Source organism: Marmota marmota, unplaced genomic scaffold, assembly GCF_001458135.2.
Source record: "Marmota marmota marmota unplaced genomic scaffold, marMar, whole genome shotgun sequence".
In the NCBI taxonomy this organism is placed as follows: domain Eukaryota; kingdom Metazoa; phylum Chordata; class Mammalia; order Rodentia; family Sciuridae; genus Marmota; species Marmota marmota.
In genome coordinates this window covers 38,957,786-38,980,093 of record NW_025999853.1, presented here as the reverse complement: position 1 = coordinate 38,980,093, position 22,308 = coordinate 38,957,786, and the positions used below count along the sequence as shown (strand labels likewise).

The following is a 22,308-nucleotide window of genomic DNA, read 5'->3' as shown; positions in this document are numbered from 1 at the left end:
TATATATATATATATATAGTACACACTTATAGCATTTTATCTCTCTGTGCCACTTTCATTTTAAAAGGCAAAAAATTAAACCAAAATAATTACCATTATGCTGAAATTCTGGATCTCTCAGGGAGCCCTGAATTCGACGAGCAGGATGCCAGTAGGAGGGAACACCCATTGGAGAAGGCAACTGTCTAGGAGTGTTTGTGGGATATTCTGGAGTTTTTGAAACCGGAAGTGCTGTCTCAGCAAATTTAGGGAGATTAGTTTCAGAATCTTCCCGCAAAGGCAGAGGATCAATTGTTTTTATACCAGCAGCAGGAGAAGTCAGTAGGGATAGAGCACGACTTCCTTTCTAAACACCAAAAAAAGAAAAGATACATACACATATATTCATATACAGCTAAAGAAACCAGGAACTCAAAGTTAAACTGAATGACCATAAAACTAACAGTAGAAAACAGGGGACATTCTATGTCATCTCCATGGAAAGAAAATTCTATAAGTATAACATCCAATATCAATCAACGATTTGGTTGTATAAAAACAAAAAAATATATACATTAAAAATCAAAAGAAAAAATGTCAAACTTGAGGAAAATATATAACTTGTATGATTGACAATGAGTTATTACTGCTATATAATATGTAAAGTACTACGAAAAAGATAAGCCTAAATAAAAAGTACAAAAAGAACATGAATAAGCAATTCATATACAAAAAATATAGCAAACATATTCTACTTTGTTAATGTTCAAAACATTATAAAATGAATGCATTGAGATACTAATTTTTTTATTTCTCCCTCAAAACCCATAAACCTGGCATTTTCTTGTATAAAACAAGATATGAAAAATTCAAATACCATGCTAATGTTTACTCAATATGCTGAATTTAATGAGAATGATCTAAACTTTTTGTTTTAAAGGTAATGGTTGCTATAAGTAACTTACCTTGTTATTTCCATTTTCCTTATAAGTGTTTTAAACATAAAATTAGGTTTTGAAATTTATCAATTTCTTCCCTCAAAGTTAGTCTATTAAGATAATGAATTTAATCAAAAGATTTTTCTGATGTTGAAAAATCTTTTCATTTATGGAATAAGCCCTACCTACTTAAAGATATTGTATTGTTTTTAACAAGTTCTTGGATTCAGTTGGTATTTTATTTAAAATTTCTATCTTTTCCAATACCTATTCACAGCAAAAATAAAATAAGATAAATTTTCTGGTGAGATACCAATTATTTGCTTACCAAACAGTAAAAATTCATTAAAAAAAAAAAAGCAATAATACCCAGAGTAGGCAATGATATGGGAAAATTGGCATTTTCCATAGACAGACTGAGCATAATCTTTCTGGGATGTTTTTGTAAAACACAGCAAAAGCCTTAAAATCTTGTGTCCTTTCATGTGCAGTAATACTTCGGGAGTAAATATTTACAAAAACAAAGAGAACAATATGAACAAAAAGGTAGCCAAAGGATGGATTTCTTTCTTTTTTATAAATTTTTTTTAGTTGTCAATGGACCTTTATTTATATTCGATGCTGAGAATCAAACCCAGTACCTCACACATGGCAGGCAAGCGCTCTTCCACTTAGCTAGGACCCCAGCCCAGGATGGGCTTCTTTATAGCATTTTTTCAAAATAGAAAAATTAAGAAATAGAAATCTAAATAAAAATTAATTTTCAACAAAACCTAGTTTAAAAATTATAGTAAACTATATATTGTATACTATATTGCCATTAAAAATAAGATATTAGTGACTTTGAATGGTATGAAAATATGTTCACAATACAGGGCTAAGTAAGAAAAACTAGATTAACATATACACATACAGCTGTATACCTCAAAAATTTAATAGTGAATATCCCCAGAGAACAAGGGTGAGACTATTTATTTTCTTTTATGATTTGGTCTAGTATTTTCTGTTCCACAATTACAATGTATCATTATCCTAAAATCCTGATGATTTTACTTTTTAAGAGAAACTTTCCAAACTTTCCTGATCATTCCTTAAATGTTGCCTTCATTACTAGCTTTGAATCTATAAATGCAACATTCAAAACACTGCTTTTTAACCTCAGGTATCATATGCTGCAATTGGAGATTCAAAGTGGAGATAGTACGAAGTATCAACCAACAAACATATTTAAATCAAGACCTAGGATAAAACCACAATCTCCCACTTGCTTATCTTTTTAACTATATCACTTAACATAATAAAAATAACTCTAAAGGGAAATTGTTCTTTTTTTCATTTATTACATATCAGCAAAGTTTAGATTATTTATCAAATCAGTTTTATATTATTAAAGAAAATCTGAAAATAATTTGAATGCTTAGGGTTCTTGAGTTAAATGTGAGTAATGAAATGATCTGTTTTTGGGTCTACAGTTCCTTACTGGTCTCAGTGCTTCCACTCTGCCCTGTGTACAATAGTTCTCCAGTGAGTAGCCAGGGTGAGTTGATTTACCCTGTAAATCAGGTCCTATTTGCTTTGCTGCTACAGATCTCCAAGGGCTCCCCAGTGTTATCAGAGAAACATTCAAATTCCTTACTCCACTTCCCTTTCCAGCTTCATTTCCTACCCTCTCCTCTTCCCTGTTTGGGCTCCAGCCACAGGGCCATTTCACTGTTTAAAAATGTGTGCCTCACTCTTCTAGCTAAAAAGTAAGCAATATTATAAATTAACAAGGTCATAATTTTACTGCTCTTTGCTTCATTTCCTTTCTGTATAAATGAACAAAAAATTAACATGACTTCTAAGTACAACTGCTTTAAGAAAACAAAATCATGCCTTGTAGAGTACATGAGCAGCCTGAATTTTACCTCTTGGGAATTAAAATAACCTTAAAATGTATACTTACTTTCCAATGAGCATATGACAAAACTGAAATTTTTATAGGTGGTAAACTTTTTAATTTCTACAAGTAACACAGATGTACAAGGTCTAATCAATTCTATTCTCTTTATCTCAAAATATTGTAATAAATATCAATTATCCTCAACTCACAGTCAAAGTTATAGTTTTCAACGTTCTTTCCTCAAATAAAATTTGGTACTAAGACAAAAGGCAAAGGCAACTTAGGTTATTTTTCATATTGCTAGCATATCATATAATTAATGTTATGATTGTTCAGAATGTTTAAGAAATCTTTTGAGTTTGGAACCTGCTAAAGTAGTGTCATTTATTTAATGATGCATTCTGACCCCCCTCCTCCAACTTTGTGAATGCAATTAACTTTATGGGATGAAATTGCTTTTCAACAGCAAGTGATTTTGTTTTCATTGTAAAAAGTTTTGGATTTTGCCTCCTACATTTTTAATCATACAGAAACACTAAAAATATCATTTTTTTTCTTTAAAAAAGAAAAAAAAAACTCAGCCCCAGGTAAGGACACTTGCACTTGCTAGTCTTCCTACTTGGAAAACAATCTCTGCCTCAGATCCCTGTAGGGACAACCTTCCTCATTAGTCCTTCTTAGCTAGTTACCTCTTGGGCGTGCCTATCCTGATGGCCTCACCCATCCATTGGAGGTCATCTGAAGTTATTGTTTAATTCACAGCACTTCCTACTATGCAAACTTATCTTCCTAAAGAAATTATATATGTTTCTCCCAGTGAAAATGGAAGCTGCATGAAGACAGAGATTCTGTCTTGATAATCAAGGAGCTCCAGCCCTCAGAACAGTGCCTAGCACCTAAGTTAGAGCCAATGAATATGGAATTGAGTGAATAAAAATGTAACTCCTGATATTCCCCTCCAAATAGAGTCCTTGTCCAGAGTTCTCTTAGTGCAAAGCCCCCATCAATCCTGTCAGAAAGCCAGAGACTTAGAAGTCCTCCACGGTCTTTCATTCCCCATCACCTAACCCAGCATCAAGGCTTGGCACTGTTCCCCTCACACAGTTTCTTCCACTTCTTCAGTTTCATCCACTTCTATCCAGGCCTGTTCTCATTAGCCCAAGACATCCCAACAACATCCCCTACTTGGACTACCACAATGGACTTTAAAAGAACTCCAGTCTACTCTTGCTTCCTAGGATAACCACCAAGAACTTGCAAAATATAATCAATCACAGTACTCCATTATTTAAAATATTTTGATGGCTTCCCATTGCTCTTGAGATAATAAGAGAAATTTTTAATGCTGCTATCTTTTCTAGCCTCATGATCTACCATGCTCCCCACCACACAATGCACTGGTCCTTATTTCTTAAAACCCTATGTTCTTTTTATCTACAGATTTTGGTACATGCTATGCTCTTCCTCCCCACCCTTTGTATGCAGTTAGGGCTTCCACTGCCTCTTTATCTCAGGTGAATTATGATTTCTTCTAAGAGGCATCCTTGACTTTGAAGATGCTTCCTGACTTCCATGATCAGGTCAATTCTTTCCAGAACAGCACTATATATTTCAGAGTTTGAAGCCCAAATTAGTTTTAATTTCTAATTTTTTGGGGGGTATGACTGATTATTTGTCTCCTCACAAAACCATAGGTTCCACAAGGTCTTGTATCATATCTGTCCTTATTGGCGTTACAGCCATGCTATCTAGCATGTGTATAAATGGAGAAGCAACTCCTGCTGAATAAAGAAAGTAACACACATCTGGGTTTTTAATATCATTTATAAAATCTGAAAATGCTACCTGAGGACCAAACCAATATCATGAGAACTCTATAAAATTTTGTGAGACAGTTATGTTTAAGGATTAAAATCACGAGCTCTGAGGATAGACCAACCAAAATCCAATTCTATTCCTCCACATGACAACCATGTGACCTCAGTTTTATTGTCTAATTGAGCATTAAAACACTCACCTCCCCAAGTTTATACATGTAAGGTGAAAGTCACCCTAATTGTTGCTACCATATAATTTCTACACAATTTAAGGTATGTGATTAAAAGTTAATGGTGAAAAAGTTCCTGAATATTATGATTTAGTCTAATTCCTACAGCAAAAAGAGATATAAGGTGCTATTAATCAAATGTAATTAAGTAATGGGAATAATTCATTAGAAACTAAAAGACTATGGGTTTAATTTCATACATAACAATAGTTTTTATAAGAAAATAAAGAAAAAAACTGATTTGGCATATCAAGTTTAATGACTCAAGTTTAACAATTCTACCAACAGCAACCAAGGGATAGAAAATAAGAAATAACCACATCTAGTTCCTAGTCCAGCCCTGATGCTACTTGTGACAGAAAATTCTGGTGGCAGAGATTTCTAATCAAGTTATGAGTAAAAAATATGCTTGTTTCAGAAAAGTTTGAATTCAAATGTTATAATTGCATAGTGTACCCTCTGAGGTAGAGATTGGCATTAAAATGTCAAAGGACATTATTAGTCTATTTATATTATTCAAAAACTTAATTCCACAATAAGTAAAAATAATACATACAAATCCACTGCAAACAACAAATTATGTCCACCCACTGTGGCTAAGTCTTGTGTGCCCAGCTGCCTAAAGCTTACACCTTCCAGGTGGCAGCCTGGACTTCTGAGGAGGGGGCAGAACAGTCCATGGGGGCAAGTGATCGTCAGCATTTTATTCTGATCAATCCTCTGACTATCCTCCTATTGTCACATTTCATTTAAGAAACCAATACATGCATAAGCAACAAGAAATATTTCAGATATTCTATCACCCAAATGATATTCATTCACCATGTATATAATAAGTAGCGGCTATGAGCTGGCCTCTATTCTGAGCAGTGGGGTTAAGAGGACCTCTGATACACTCCCCCACCTCTCCCTGAAACCCCTAAAAAGTCCTACTGTGTACTCTGGAACTCATGAAAAGCCATTAACAAAATCACACACAGATTTTCAATCCTTTCTCTGAATGTTTTCTATTCTACTTTAACCCATGAATATATGTGAAACCTTGTCATTACTGGTAACTGCAACCTCTTCATAATCTTAACTCCTAACCAACACACCTCCTAACTTTAAAACTAATCTCCACAAGTACCCCAATTCTAACAAGTGTTTAAGGCTATGAAGACCTTCCTCCCATTGATCCTGCAATGTTTGCATTGTCGCGTTACCTTCTGCTGTCCTGCCTAATGACTTCCACAGTCAATTATCATAAATCACTTCCCTACACACACTATAATTCCCTTAGCCTGTTTCTCACTTTTTTCCCTTAACAAAACATGTTTACAAGTAGTAATTAAATCCAACTCTACCTATCCTTCATCTCTGCAACCAAAAATATGCCTGGAGAAAAACACACAACCTATCCCATTTGTTTTATATCAAATTTGTGACCACTAATCTACAACAGACTTTACCACTGCCTTCCATGTTCCACATTTCCCATTGCTTTCCTATTCTCTGATAAGTCTATTTTATGACTCCTTCCTTTTCAAATCTCCAACATTTTCCTCCCCAGCCTCATTCGCAGCAAGGATATTCCTTTATACATCATCAAGAAACAATCAGAAGACTCTCTCCAAAAGCTCCTTCACATCTTCCTATGTTCATTAGCAGTGCACAGGAATTCTGCTTCCCTTCTTCTAACAACGAAGGAATGTCAGACTGCCCAAGACCAACCCTTCAAAGTCCCCACCAGATCCCAAGCCTTTTCTCCTACTCAGCATCTTTGAACAATTTTCCCCATACTCCTGCTTTGGTAATCTTCTCTGTCTTCAGAATTATAGTCATCAACATACAAACATGCTGCTACCTTTCCAATCTCCACCTCACTTCTTAAATCTACATTCTATTATCCTGCTTCCTTTTTGGAAAAAACCTCTTGAAAGGACTGTCTGTGATAGCTATCTCCAATCCCTCTCCTCATCTTTCTCTTCAACCAATTTACATTTAAGTTTTTGTCCCTCCTCTGCCCAAATCTGCCCTTTATCAAGGTCATTAATGACCTCCAAGTTGCAAAAGCCAATAATCAATTTTTACACTTTATTGACTTATCAGTGGCACTGACACTGCCTCCTTGATATCTTCAGGATACCAGGCTCCTCTCTTTCATCACCTCACTGGCTGTTCCTCTGCTGGTTATTTCTTAACCTCCCAATATCGCCTGCTTTTTTCTGTCTATGACCACTCCCTTGATGATCTCCAGTCTCGGATTTTAAATACCTATACCACCTATATGATAAAGAGCCTCAAATCTGTATCTGCAGTCCAACTTGCAGATACATGCCTACTTGTGTAACTAATAAACTCTCAAATTTCACATGTTGCAGCATGTTCCAACTCTTACGCTTTCCTGACAAATCTTTTCCTCATAGTCTTCCCTACCTCAATTAATTGGCAATTCCATCCTATTTCTAGACCAGAAATCCTGGCTCTTCCTTGATTCTTCTCTTTCTCCCACTGCACATGTGATCTGTCAGCAATTCTTGTCAGCTGTACCTTCAATCTATATCCAGAATTGAACGTCATCATATGACCTTCATTGCTACACCGTGATCCAAACAACCATCACCTCTTGCCTGGACATGGTAATTAAGTACTAATAGGTTTCACACATCTGCCCTTGCACCCCTACTATCTATTTTCCACACAGTGGCTAGAGTGACTTTGGAAAAATTAAGGTAAATCATATCACTCTTAAACCTTTCAATAGTTTTTCATCTCACGAGAATAAAACTCAAGGTCTTTCCTATGAGCTATAAGGTCCTACACATTTTAGCATGCCATTGTGTCTCTGAACTACTCTGTTCAGTCACATGACCTCCTGGCTGGCCTTAGGAATCGGGCATCTTTTTACCTCTAGACTTTGCACTTGTTGTTCTCATTGCCTACAATTCCTCTCTAGATATTTACAAGTCAACCCCTGACCTTCTTCACATTTTGCTCCAATGCTACCTTCTCAGGGAAGACCTCCCTGGCCACTTCCCATTCACTTCCCCTGCTTTATTTTTCTCCTTAGCCTTTATCACTACTTATGTATTTTACCTAGCTATCTTGTTTATTGTCTCTCTCTTCCACTAGCACATAAATTCAATGAGGGCAGGATTTTTGCTGTTTTTCACTGATATATCTCCAATACTAAAACAGTGCCTAGAACATAGTGGGAATATAACTGCCACACAGTTGGTGCTCAATAAATAGTTTTGTTTTTCTTATCTTTCTTCCTGTTGAGTCACTACTAAGATTTGAAAGCATATCAGCAACAATGCAGCAACCAAAAAAAAAAAAAAAACACTCAATGCCTATATTCACTTATTATATGTGACAAAAATAATCTGCTACAAGATACAAGAGATGTTCTTAAATATAAATTAAATATAAATATTTACCTTAGTAAAATCATTCTTCAAAGTTTCTAAACAATCCTGAGAGGACATTTTTCTCCTCTGCTCTGGGACTAGAGACTTCACTTTAGATGGGGACACTAAAACAGCTCCACCTGGAAAAATGCAGAAGACAGGTTTCAACTAAACTATCTTATCATTTAGAAAATGTAGGGAAATGAGAACTGCATAGTGTTTGCCTATTACCAACAGCTGGAGTAGTAAGATCATGATGAGTCCGTTGGATTCCACCAAGTTCTCTCAGCTTTGGAGTAGGAAGCCTACCTCCATTTCCTGAGCATACAGAAGAACCCGACCTACAAATTGGAACAATCTATTAGGAAGCATTTTCTCTGGAAAATATGATTTTAAAAATACTATACCAGCATTGTGCAACAATAAAATACAAAACGTAAGAGAAGGCCATTTTGTTTCTGAAAAAATAACAAGTCCATATGCAGTTAAAAGGACTGAATACTAGAAAAGGGTGGGGGAATCACTGCAAGTCAGCAACAACACAGCTGAGAACTCTTCAATTAAATCAGCCTCCAGGCCCCACACTAGCTGCAACACCCACAAAGGAACAAGGGCTTTGGACTAAAGACAAAAAGCACCACTACCAATGGTGCAGAACCAATCCCCTAAACAATTTTCATGTAAAACAACAGGAATTAGCACATTTCAGAAATCACTTTTTTAAAAATTCTATAAAACATTATCCTTTCTTTTTTTTTTTTTTTGGTAGTACCATCAGATATTAGTTAACATGCACTTTTTACCTAAAACAAAAAAGTCGTTCTTCCAGGCACATTTGCTAATATTACAAATCATAACTCCAGGACACAAATAAAAATAATCCTACTTTTTCCACAAGGAGTCCAGAGTTTTAAGTGTTCAATTACCAATTAGTGGTGACTAAAATATCTGAGTGAATCAAATTATAAACAACATAGCAGTGAATACTTGGTGACATTAAAGTAAAATCTGCTTTTTATTAGTCACAGATTTAAAATATATTTTAAATTTATAGTATATTTTATAGTATATTTATATTTATTTTATAGTATACATAAAGTATATTTTTATATTTATTATACTTAGTAACAAATCAAATACATATTAGTCATGTATAATATTCTATACATTGATAAATTTAAAACTCTCACCCTTCTTTTATCTTGTCTGCCTTAGATGCCTCGTGCACTTCCATCTTCTCTGGCTCTCCCATATATACCTGTTTGTCTCTTCCCCTTTCCTCTTCCTGTTCTTTCTCCCCGCTGGGCTGTTTCTCTATGTCTTCACCAGTATTCCCTGCGTCCCAAGCCAGCCGCCTTCTAACAGGCATGGTGGGAGCATCTGACATGCCCATTTCCTCCATGGTATTTTTCTGGGGCTGTTCTTCCAAGATGTCTCTTTTTTCTTCTGGTTTTGTACCAGGACACTTCTGCAAAGTCTTATGACCTGTAGGATCTCTGTATAACAAAATAAGCTTTGTTTTAAATTCGAGTAACTTGAGCTTTCCAGTTAATACTAATTATATTGAGCTCATCATTTCCTTCCACTGTTTACAGCTATATGTTTTCCACAAATATTGCCTTGTCTAGGTATTGAACAAAAATTTCTAATTAAAAGTTCATTTCATAGAATATAAATGAAAGTTACTATATCTCAAGTTGACTTGCTCAGTTAATAAATTGATGTTATACACAAATTCAAGTATACTTGGGACCAAATACACCAATCCAAATTTTATATTTTAAATTTATCTTTTCAATACATTATTAAAGACTAGATTTTGTGATACATTTTTAAGTCAAATATAGTACAATTCAAAATTATAGATTAATTTGGTGTACATGATTATATTGATATACTGTAATAACTAAAAATTATTTTATTTACTATAAATCAAAATGTAGTTTCTCTGGCAAACAATTAAATCATGTTCATTTTAAAACCTAAAACAAAGAATTCTTCCATGATATCAGGGGCCAATCTCCATAGTAGCCACAAAATCCATTAAAGAATGATAATGAACATGTACTAATAGATTTATATTGTCTTGAGTTTTTATTGTTGTTGCCTCTTTCTTTTTTATAATTTCTAAAGTCCTTTTACATCTGACATATAATCATTCTAATTCTGCTATAAATTATGACAAAGAATATTATATAATCCAGCCTTCCAGAATTACATTATGTATTATTTATATGCAAATACTTAAATCAAGTATGTGTGTGTATATATATATGTATGTGTATATATGTGTGTATGTGTGTGTATAGATATGTATGTGTATAGATCTTTGTTTTTACACAGAAAATAAGTTTAAAATAATGAAATAAGTGGGACATTTTTTCATTTGACCAAAAGATAAATTTTGAGTAGGCATGTCATCTTCCTATATCACTCCATGATTCATATAAGCTACAATATACTTTTTCAACAACCACAAAGAAATCTCACCCTGCAAGATCTAAGGCTTTGATATTGTTACTAATGGTTCCCTCCGAGCTTGTGGTTGAGGAGACATCCCAACAGCAGTTTTTATCAGACAGAATCTGATTCAGGTGGTCCCGAGAAAAATGTGTTCCCTGAATTCGTTTCCTATAAAACTCAGCCTTCTCTCGGAGTTCTTTAACCTATGCAGGAGATTCAGACAACATCCATTATAGTAAATGCTGCTTTATAAATATCACAAAGTAGCAAAACACTGTACAAATACAGTCAGGGACCAAGGAGAAAAGAAGGTGAAAATAGCTACATACAGTCATCAGACTATTGCACTTAAGCAAAAATTAAAATGATCAAGCTAAAGCATGATGCAGGTATTTTATTTCAGACCAGCAGGCAAGGAGAAATTTTTAGGAGCTAAGAAAAATATTGACAACTACTTTTTATTCCAACAAATTAGACAAGGATTTGATGCATTATTACAGTTTTAAAAAACTCAAAAGCAACCAACCTCTGCATACCACATGGCATTTAGAGAACCCTAGGGGAGGAATACAGAAACATACTTAATGATAGGTTAGTGCCATAACTGAATATTAATGAAATAATGAATAATAATGAAACACTGTACTCATTATTCCTCCTTATAAATATACACCAAACTTTTCAAACAGTGTTTATTAATATTTTTAGTAATAATTAATTCAGTTACTTAGTATTACCTTGAAAACCAGTCACATTCTTGCATGGCTGGGATACTATTGGTGGTAAGTAATCTGATGCCTATTCCCATCTCCCCACCTCTAGAAAAGTACTTAAATGCCAGAAATTCCCATCCTGGCTTTATTTACATCTTTATATGCTACTACTATAGAAGACCCCACTGAGAGAGTTGTGAGTTTCCCTCTCCAAATCCCTCAATTCCCTTAAAATCAGCAATCTCAACTTTTTTAAAAAGGTACTAAGTATACAATTAAAAAGAAATTCCACCACATGATGTACCACCATGAGAATGGGAATGGGATTAATTTGAATAAGTTATACTCCATGTATGGATAATATGTCAAAATATACTCTACTGTCATATATACCTAAAAAGAATTTTAAAAAAAGAAATTCCAACAAAATAATAATTATAATATATTCAACAAGATGAGAAGATATAAAAAGAATGTTAATGTAATTTGAATTCCCTAATATGCAAAATAACATTTTCATATGAAAAGAAGCCTTATACCCATTGGAAATCCTTTTATTTTATACATTATACTGCCACCTGCTGGCTTCACTAAATACAATTGCACAATGTAAAAAAATAAATACATAGAAGCTTTACCCTCAAAATTTTACTTAAAATCTTTATCTATTCTTGAAAAAACTACAACATTTTTTTAATCATAAAAGTAGACCATTAGCATTAAAAGGCTGTCAGGATATTGTGATAGAAATGTTTTCATTTCACTTAGAGGCATAAAAAAAAATAAGAATGAAACTTGGCAATGCAAAAGCACTGAAGAAACATAGCCTCAGTTTCTTAACAAGACACTCTTTTGAAAGCAAAGAGATTGAAAGTGTTACATTTCTAAGGAAATAGACAAAGCAAAAAACAGCACCTATGGCATAAGAAGCCACATGATCCCTGCAAAGCCCTAATGCTCTGAGCTGAACCTGAAAAAGAATCCTAAAGGAGAATTTTAAAAATTGTTTTCTTCACTTCCCCCCAAAAATCCAAGTATGCTCATTTTTCATTTCTTTCAACTCCTGCACTTTAAAGAAAATATCTTGTAGGGGGTTTGTAATTAATAGACAGAACTGAAACACATGGGTTGTCTGTTGAATGTCTAACCAGTGTATCTGAATGCACAGCAACCGTGTTATACAGTGCCTTGACATACTCCTGATTGTTATGTCTAAGAAATACATTCCACATGCTTCATGCCCTCTCTATTACCTACACAAAGTCTGCATGCTTTAGTATCACTTCCTGCTCTAGTGTTCTCAAAGACCTCTTCCATTAACCTATGAACTCCTTGAGTGAGGGGGAAAGTAGCATTTAAGCACTGATTTCATCATAACCTGTTCGAGTATGGATGAGAAGTAGGCCTGAGCTGCAGAGCTAACAGTCAGAGATAAGCAAGAAACTCCCTTGTACTCAATGGGTTTCTAGTCCAATAAAGGAGGCCAACCTGTACCTAAATATTCTAATATTGGCAAGTCTATGTCATAATAAACCAGTGAGCTATAAACTTAAGAAGAGGTTCAAGAGGGGGTCCAATCAGTACCACCACGTGTGAAAGAGTGGAAGGAGCAGTAGAGGAGGCTGCATTCTCTCCATGTGGAAGCAGCTTATTGCTTGTTCAATGAGATAATGGATGAAGAGCCCCTCTATGTACACAGTGATCCAGTTTTGATACCAATCATATTTAGAAAGGAAGGAGAGGAGATAGTTTATAGAAATTCTGTAAAGTTTTAGTTTCCCATTTTTACTGACATTTAAAATTTGATGCATTAAATTTTCTTTATTAGCAATCTTTATGAATAATCTCAGTGCTGATGCTGTTTTCACAAATACAATCCTTTAAACTTCTAGAATTCTAAAACTGAGAAGTTAGGAGGTTGACATCTCCCAAAGTAAAGTGTTCTACTAGAAAGAGAAAACAAAATCAATAATGTAGATTAAGAACGACCCCTACAACCACAACCAGAACCACTAAAAAGAAAAGATATAGGGGCTGGGATGTGGTTCAAGCGCGTATCGCGCTCGCCTGGCATGCATGCGGCCCGGGTTCGATCCTCAGCACCACATACAAACAAAGATGTTGTGTCTGCCGAAAACTAATAAATAAGTATTAAAAAATTAAAAAAAAAAAAAGAAAAGATATAAACCATTCCCAACCTAAAACAATATACAAAGATCTTTCTGGGTTAAGTAATGCCATCAGATTATATGATATAAATGCTATAAGTAGGATGTTTTCATTATTTAATTACTTTTTCCAAACTAAGCATTAAATTAAGTCATTTGAAGTTTATATTCAGAAAAATCAAATTCAGAAAACTGGAGGGAAAAAATCTTTTTTCTCAAAAATCATGCCTCAGTTGGGTGCAGTGGCGCACACCTGTAATCCCAGCAGCTCAAAAAGCTGACCTGAACAACTTAACAAGACCCTATCTCAAAATAAAAAAATAAAAACAAAAATAAATCATGCCTCCAAAAAGAGGAGTCACTTTATATCTAGTCCTTACATCTGTCAAATTATGACTCTTGAATGTGGGACTTTATCTTCGAAGTCCTTCTTGTCCTATTCTAATGTGTCCTCACATTACCTCAACCAATGTTTGCTAACCAAAAGATCACCGAACAATCGAGCAAAAAATAAATTTAACACAATTCAGTAATTTTTCTGAGGGCAAGGATCTAACAATTGCAACTCTTGGTTGTTATTATTTCTCTTAGCTGTTATTAAAAATAATCTTTTAAATAAGTACTTCATAAAACAACTGTATAAGTGATTATATTACAGAGATGACAAACATAAAACACCTGACAAAGCCTACCACTAAGGTATTAAGTGAAGAGGTACTTGGGACTTAGGACAAAACACCCAGTGACTTGACGATAAATACCACATTTCCACAATATAAAAGAAAATGAAGATGATATGTGGACTTGAAAACTGTAACATGACTCAAAAAGTGACAATATTTTCATGATAAAGGTCACTTATGTCAAAGTGCATTCAAAGAATATGAATGGTGCATTAAATATTAGGAAGGGAAGTGACAGAGAACCTTATATTTAGGCACGTCATTATCAGCCACATACAGTAAATATCTTTGGGTGGTGGGGAGGGATCTAAGATTTTAAATAAAATATGGCCTACATTAAATGTCTATAATCTGGTTAACAAAAACTTACTAATATCACTGACCACTAACTTATTAGAGAAAATTTTTAATTCCTTTCAAATTCCAATTTACTTTTAAAAATTATTTTTCTCAAAGAACTTAAGACAAACTATGCTTCTAGTTTAAATATTTACAAATAGCAATAGCAATTAATAAATCAAACAGTTGATTACAAGATATCACAACAGGAAACCTTGAAAATAACATATTAAATTTACAACAAAGTTCCCTTCAATCATGGAAATATCAGGAATTTTATCTTTTCAAGACTTCAACATAACAATCCTCTCAGTCCATTAAATGTTTAGACATGAGGCCTAAATACCAATTCATCTTAGTGTAAAGATGTCTCAGAGACTAGGAGATAATCTTTCCAAAACAAGAGCTTCTCACCATCTCCCTCTAGTAAAGTGCCCAAGCATGACAGGTCAGCAGCCAACCCTATTGTAGTGGCCACCTCAGTGACCATATGTGTTCTGCCTGTGTCCTTGACTTTTCCCCTGGCCCCATCACAGAGCACAGAATTCCTTGCCAAGATCTGGGACACTCATAAACAGCTCAAGAGTTTAGCTGAAGGAAGTATTATGATAAGTGAAATAAGCTAAACTCTGAAAGTCAAAGGTCAATAAGTACTTTATAAAATAATTTTATGTGTTTTATCTCATGTGGAAGTTAGAGCAAAAAAATAAAAGCAGCGAGTGGTAGGTGGGGCAGGAGAGGGGGATCTCATGAAAATGGAAAGGAGACCAGTAGAATAGAGGAAGGGAACCAGTAAGAGTGAGGAAAGGAGAGAGAGGGAGGAATTGGGAAACAAAACTGACCAAATTGCATTGTTATATTGTATACACATACAAATATGTAAAAACAAATCCCACTATTCTGTACAATTAGAATGCACCAACAAAAGAAGATAATAAAAAATACAACAATAAAAAATAATTTAGTTGCCTTGATTCTTCTTCCATCAGGGCTGCTTTTGATGCTCAACTTTTTAATTTGATTTCACTAGGGTGAACAGATGAATGCTGCCCCAGATAAAATCTGGGACAGCTGGAGCTTTGTGTCTTACTCTGCCTATACTACCACTGAGCCATGATCAGGTAGAAAAGCACCAAGAGCAACTATGGTAGAAGATTAATCAAGTAACTCCTAGAACTAATCAAAGCCCAGAAGAGGCCAAGAAATGAGTCTGGGAGCTGCCAGTTTAAAGAACCAGAAGCTCAAAGTGCCAGCACCTTCACTAGGAGTGAAGCTCTCTCTTTAGAATGTTGGGGGAAGAAGAATGTTCACCAATATCTAACAAAAAATGTTTTAATTTAGTTTATGCACACAGAAAAGGAAGGAAAAAAAAACTTTCAAGATATAGTTTCACAGATACTAATTAAATGATAACTAGAAGTGCGCCTTTGCTTATCCTTTGCCTATTAGAAACGCCAGACAAGCAACAATTCTCAGTTTTAAGGAATAATTACCCTTTCCTCAGACCTATCTTTAGATCCCCAAAGTTTCTTTCTCCCTTATATCAGGGTACCCCAACACTAAAACTCAAACTTCTAAGAACTCAGGCTTCACCTTCCTTTTGCCTAGAGACAGTAATGGTACATACACACTGACTGGAGGTTTGAATGTCATAAAAGAATCAAATCTCTGGTGCTACAATTCTGTAAATTGAATTTATTAAAATAATCAAATGTTTTATTGCAAAAAAAATTTTAACTTTAAACAGGTTAATAATAAATATTAATCTCTAGCAAGACTTTTGTTATAAAAATAGTAAACACATTGATAAATTATATTCTAATGCATACAGTTTGAAGTTCCTGATATTTTTAGTGCTATACTCTAAAAGTATGCTATAGTGCATCTTTAAGTCTCTGTTATTAAAACTCATTATGAAATTAAATTGGTACACAGACAGAAAGCAAAGGAGAAATTACATACTCACCTGATCTGGCACATTTTCCTTCGCACATGTCCAAGCTCCACCTTTATATAAATACTGAGCTGGGCTCAGAAATTTTGCTTTATACTCAGAATTCACCTTCCTAACAGAGAGGAAATGAAGGTAAATATTCCACTACATTCACCATCTAAATACCATGATATTTTTCTAAAATACATACCCAAGCCTCTGATGTCTCCAAGGAGCAAGCTTCTTTTTAGGCTGGTTTGAGTCCTTCGATGCCATCTCTGCTTCTAATTTTAAAAGATCATCTGTTTTATTACACTAAAATGGAAATAATTTAAGATTTTATGCTTCAAATATATTATAAAGTAAAAACACAGATGTTATAAAGTTAAGCATGGATATTATATTCCATTTCTGTTTTTAGAAGCAGGCTTTAAACACTAAAGATAACAGAAGTCATAACAAATCAACAAGTTTTGAAACCAATACATCTAGTTAGTTTCAGGGAATATAACACAGGATATGGTTTCATTTTCTAACGAGAAACAATTTAGACCCTTTGCTAGGGAAGATTAACAAATACACATCTAAATAATCGAACTTAATGTTACTACATATTGAAGAGTGATTGCAGATTTCTTTGACGTTCTAGATTCACATTTAATTGTTACAGTAATTAAATGTAAATTCTGATGAATAAGTTACCACAATGCTTTACTGAGTAACTTAACATTTTTCCCAAAGAATGTCACAGTTAAAAAAAAAAAAAAATCTAAATACATACACACATACAATTTTACTTTTAGTCACACACTTATTATAGAAACCATAAAGTATCAGGTTATCAACATTACAGGAGACTCAAAAATAACATTTATATTTCATTTTCCTGTCATTTATGATTTTAGTCTGATGCTGTTACTTAAAATGGGTATAATTTCACATACTGAAGCAAATGTTATACTGTGTATAACTGTTATATTGTGTATAAGTGATGTGAATTATACTAGTTATAACTTAGCATGCTAAGGTTTTGGTTTAAAACACATGTGTATGTGTTTCTGTTTAATTTCTATTACTTAATTTACAATATGTGTTTATTTTTCCTGTTATACTTACAGCTTACATTACTGTAAGGTCAATCATTTGATATCAGATAGTATACTTACCTGCTGTATTGCTAAGAGTTTGTCACACTACATTATTTTTTGGGGTAGGGGGTGCTAGCAACTGAACTCTGGGACACTCGTCCACTGAGCCACATCCCCACCCCGATTTTGTATTTTATTTAGAGACAGGGTCTCACTGAATTACTTAGTGCCTTGCTTTTGCTGAGGCTGGCTTTGAACTTGAGATACTCCTGCCTCAGTCTCCCTAGTCCCTGGGATTACCAGTGTGCACCACCGAACCCAGCCATATTATTTTTAGTTACTTATATATATATGTGTCCCACTAGCCTAGGAGCTGCTTGGGACTTGGTGTGTTTGTCATCCCTGTAGTCTCTGCACTGACCCAGTGCCTGGCTCCAAGTAAGTACTTGATGAGCATCTGACATATGATGAGCATCTGACATATGATGAACAAATAAATAAATACACTTGCAAAGAAAAGAAAGAAGGGATCTAATCATGGGGATTTGTTTGTTTGAAGGTTAAGAATCAATGAATACCTTCTTTTCAGGAGATACTGTTTCAAGATTTTCGTTTTCTTTCAAATCGTTTCTTAATTTTGGTTCTTTCACTGGAGATAAACCTTTGAAATTTCTTTTGTATTCAGTTTCATGGACAATTGAATTACCTTTGAATTGTGGAACAAATTGGGCTTTATTGTGGAAAACCTTAAAACAAAAATTAGTTTAGTTTAGATTTTTTTGTCAGTTAATACAGAACTTAGGTCTTTGCTTTTTAAAAAAAAATCATATATAAAGTTGAATTATAGGATTAAAAAAAGCAAAATTATATATGACTGTCATTTCACTTCATATGTCTAATCCAAAGGTCAAATTTCCATATTCTTAATTACATTTTAAATAATAGTAACTGTAATCAAAATAATGCTTAAGACAAAATAAGTAATAAACCACACTTGTGTTTTATCTTTTCTTCCCATTTACCTACCTCCAACCTCCCGTAAGTAAAATAGAAATATTTGAATTATATAAATAAAATTGTAATTGTTTTTGTACAAGTTTTGTCCCTCCTTTACATAAATTTTCTCTTCTTATAACAATATAAAATTCTTAATATTTTGAATACCAGATGTGTTTGATTGAGTTTTTCCATTGCTTACTTATTTTTACCTTTTTCGTTAAGCAAGAAAAAAATTCGGGAAATTACATTAAATGTTTCATTTTATCCTTAATGTTTTATCATATGGTTTCAATCTTATGGTATATAACCACTGATTACAAGGAAGTCAAATGGAATAAGTAGGAGTTCAAGTAAGTTCTACAGTACTGTTACTTTAAAATGCTGAACAGCACATCTTCATTCAGATCTAATCCAAGCAGTACGCCTTTTTTAATACAAGACAACCTCAAGGACTTTTCAGCCGAAAACTGTTCTGACTCCTTTACATATTTAATATAAGACATCCTTTCAGAGGACAGGTGTCTGATAAAATAGAACTGAATAGCTCTATTAGAGGTTCCATCAACAAGTAATGAAAGCTTATCATAGAGCTCTTCAAGTCACAGACCCTGAAACTGATATGCTTTTGACTTACAAAGAACATTTGCTTCCAAAAGAATTCTTTAAAACCCTCACTAACGAAAGTAATAAGATTACTAGTGAAGATATTGCTATTGATTTATTTCATGTTGTACTTTTGATACTATAAAAATAACATTTCTACACAATGCGTTCGCTAACATGTAAAACTTGTCAATACGGTTCTGATTTGAATCAACTTTAGTTTATGCCTCAAATATTCCATGAAAACTGAAAAATTACAATTTTCAGATGATAAAGTAGTTTTCTTAGGTACTTAAAATCCAAGAATATCTGTGAACAAGCAGAAGAAGTACTAAACCTATTTATTAGGTTAATATGTTCTTAAAATGTTATAAGTTTCAATAAGCCCAAAACTGCCACAATGTATGCAGTCACTGGTATTATTATTTTAGTGTAGGATGAATGACACTGTTGTCCTGCAGAATCCAACTATTCTCTCCTCTTAATTTTTAGAGGTATATAAAGTATACAAGTGAATGTTGCAGTACAGGAAAAAAATGAATGTGAGGGGGTGTGAAACAGTGTGTGTATTTAATCAAGACAAACACAAAGACCAGGAAAAAGAAAAGGCTAAGTTCTCAAGGTCCTGGAAGTAGAGCTATTTCCTACCTAGGCCTGGAAGTATGGTTAAGAAAATAAACAAGGGTTCAGATCCTAAGAAATATCTAGAAGATGATAGCAATAAAACAGCAGAATATCTAAAATTGTGCAAGAGTATAATGAAATCTAATATCACATTTTGAATTTTATAAACTGTCAATTATTATTATTATTCACCTGATACAAAAACAAAATTACATATCTTGTGTTACTTTAGTGATTTTATATTTATTAAAATATATATCCGAACTAGTTATGTCTTTCTTAAAAGACAGAAAAATGCAAAAATATTAGTCAACTAAGCATAGCATTTTAGAATAAAATCAACGTAATGAAATTTTTTAGTAAAAAAATCTCTTGGCATGCAAAAACTTTCCAGTTCCCCAAGTTTTCATTACCCTGTCTCATAATTAGTGTATGTGATGGATCTGGCAACAATGATCATCAGTAGCCTAGGACAGTATAATATTACTGCTATAAATCATAAGTAGTAAGAGGATTTTAGCAAAACTCTCATTCTGTTTTCTAGAACCTACCTCAGGGCCTACATAAGTACCAAATTTCTTTTGGCTTTTAATTCTATGTAAATTTACATCACTACATCAGATGATGATACTTAAAAATGTATTATATCCTTTAAACTACCTCATTGGCTGCAAACACTGGAACAGTTTCTTTAGAGGTCTTCCAAACAAACTGCCTTTGATATTCAGAATTTCTCAAGGCATTATGTGAAGGAACAACTGTCAATCCAGCTTTCTTACGTAGAAGTCTATCCACCTGTTAGAAGAGGAAAAAAAAAAATCACTCAAAGCCATTAAAAATTTGTACTCAAACTTTCTTTTCAATTGTGCTTAGAAACACAAAAAAGAAATCTATCCTCTTTAACAAGTTTTTAGGGCTACATCACAGCATTACTAACTATATGCACATTATTGTGCAGCAAACTTTAAAACTTTTAAATGATCTTTAAACTGTTAAACTATTTCAAATTCCACTCTTAATACTGTCAATGGACTATTATGCACCCCAGAAAAAGGCAGCATCTCTCAGTCCCTTCCTACCAATCACTCATAATTAAATCTATTACAAAAAAAAAAAGTACCTTTTCTAATCCACACATTATTTATATGGACACCCACTTCCCCTGCCCACCAGACTCACACATCACCTTCCTTGATTCCCCTGCACCCCTAGTTTTCTCAACAAGCCATGGATTCTTCTCCGGCACTCTGAAGTGCCTCTGCAGAGTTCCAGTCAGTGGTGGACATGAAACAAGGAAGGAGCCATGGATTGAAGGCAATGAGATCCCACAAAGGAGCCCCTGAGCTTCTGCTTATGTGCTCACAGGGAACAGTGGCAGGCCAGCTGTGACAAAAGAGAACAGAACTGCAAGATCTTTAACAGCCAGCCAGAACTCTCCTTCCTTTTGCATTTGGTCAACTGAGATTCTGTTTGTTTTCTTGCTGGTATACAATAAGAAACTGAAATGGGGATGGGTAGAAGTCAGCTCAGTACCTCTGCCAGAAGTAATGGCCTACTCCCCTTTCTGTCTCAACTTGATCTCTCCCTTAGGACTCAGGTGCCAATTTTGATGACTAAAATCCAGAGGCAGGCTGTTCACCCAATGAAGGCCTATCCTAGTAAAACCAATTCAAAATATCAAGTATGAAGAATAGAACCATTCATACTAACTGAAGTCAACAGCCTCTTTATCAACTATACCACAGACAAAAAACAAGGGAAAATTTTTAAACACAAAATGTAATATTAATAAAGTGATGTTAAAACCAATAAAGAATTCTAGTCTTCTGAAAAAAAAGCACAATGAATATGCCTACCCCATCATCTACATTTTCGGAAAGAAGCTTGGTAGAATGTTCCAGTTCCACATTTTCATTAACCGGTACTTGGTTTGCTATTACATCCTCGTTCTTTTCCACAGCACATGAAGCTCCTTCAGATCTGGAGTCTGCAGAATGAGATCTGGTTCTCTTGGGAACCCTGGAGCCCTCTAGTGAGAGAACTTTTTCTTGGTTTACATTGTTTTGTTTCATCTCTTGTGATTTTGGTATTTCTGGGACTTTAGGTTCTGGTGATACAATCACATCATTCTTTGAGATAGCTCCATTCCACTCCAGAGATTTTGAAACCTGTGTGTCATGGTAAGGGACTCTTCTTTTGGAAATAAAACTTGGCTCTTTGGTGATCCCTACAAAAAACAGTATACAAAAATAGCTACCAAACCACAAAGTTACAAAGAAAACTCTTAATAATACCTATGAAAGAAGAAATGGAATTTAAAATTCAGTTAGAGATATATATACATATACACACAATTTCCTTCAGAATCAGGATATAAAGCTAAGTATATTTTTCAACATAAAATATTTGATTTTGCTTTATCAAAGTATTAAAAGCTTAACCATAACCAAAAATTAA

At 34.1% G+C, this 22,308-nt stretch overlaps 1 protein-coding gene across 3 annotated transcripts in view; it reads right to left on the bottom strand.

Annotated features, from left to right (window-relative positions):
- Positions 1-22,070, bottom strand: part of Mdm1 (Mdm1 nuclear protein) — a 29,962-nt gene extending 7,892 nt beyond the window's left edge. Inside the window, exons 1-11 of one of the 3 annotated variants that reach the window (XM_048805404.1) lie at positions 21,708-22,070; positions 20,512-20,646; positions 18,204-18,371; positions 16,749-16,852; positions 16,571-16,670; positions 11,228-11,257; positions 10,729-10,904; positions 9,429-9,734; positions 8,470-8,579; positions 8,269-8,378; positions 94-346 (exon numbers count right to left, since the gene is read on the bottom strand). In XM_048805404.1, coding sequence (XP_048661361.1) covers positions 94-346; positions 8,269-8,378; positions 8,470-8,579; positions 9,429-9,734; positions 10,729-10,904; positions 11,228-11,257; positions 16,571-16,670; positions 16,749-16,852; positions 18,204-18,371; positions 20,512-20,646; positions 21,708-21,923 — 1,708 coding nt within the window. In that variant the 5' untranslated portion in view covers positions 21,924-22,070. Of the gene's footprint in view, positions 1-93; positions 347-8,268; positions 8,379-8,469; positions 8,580-9,428; positions 9,735-10,728; positions 10,905-11,227; positions 11,258-16,570; positions 16,671-16,748; positions 16,853-18,203; positions 18,372-20,511; positions 20,647-21,707 lie in introns of those variants that run through there. The other 2 variants (XM_048805409.1, XM_048805414.1) reach the window with 2 other exon arrangements.
- Between the last annotated feature and the right edge of the window lie 238 nt (positions 22,071-22,308).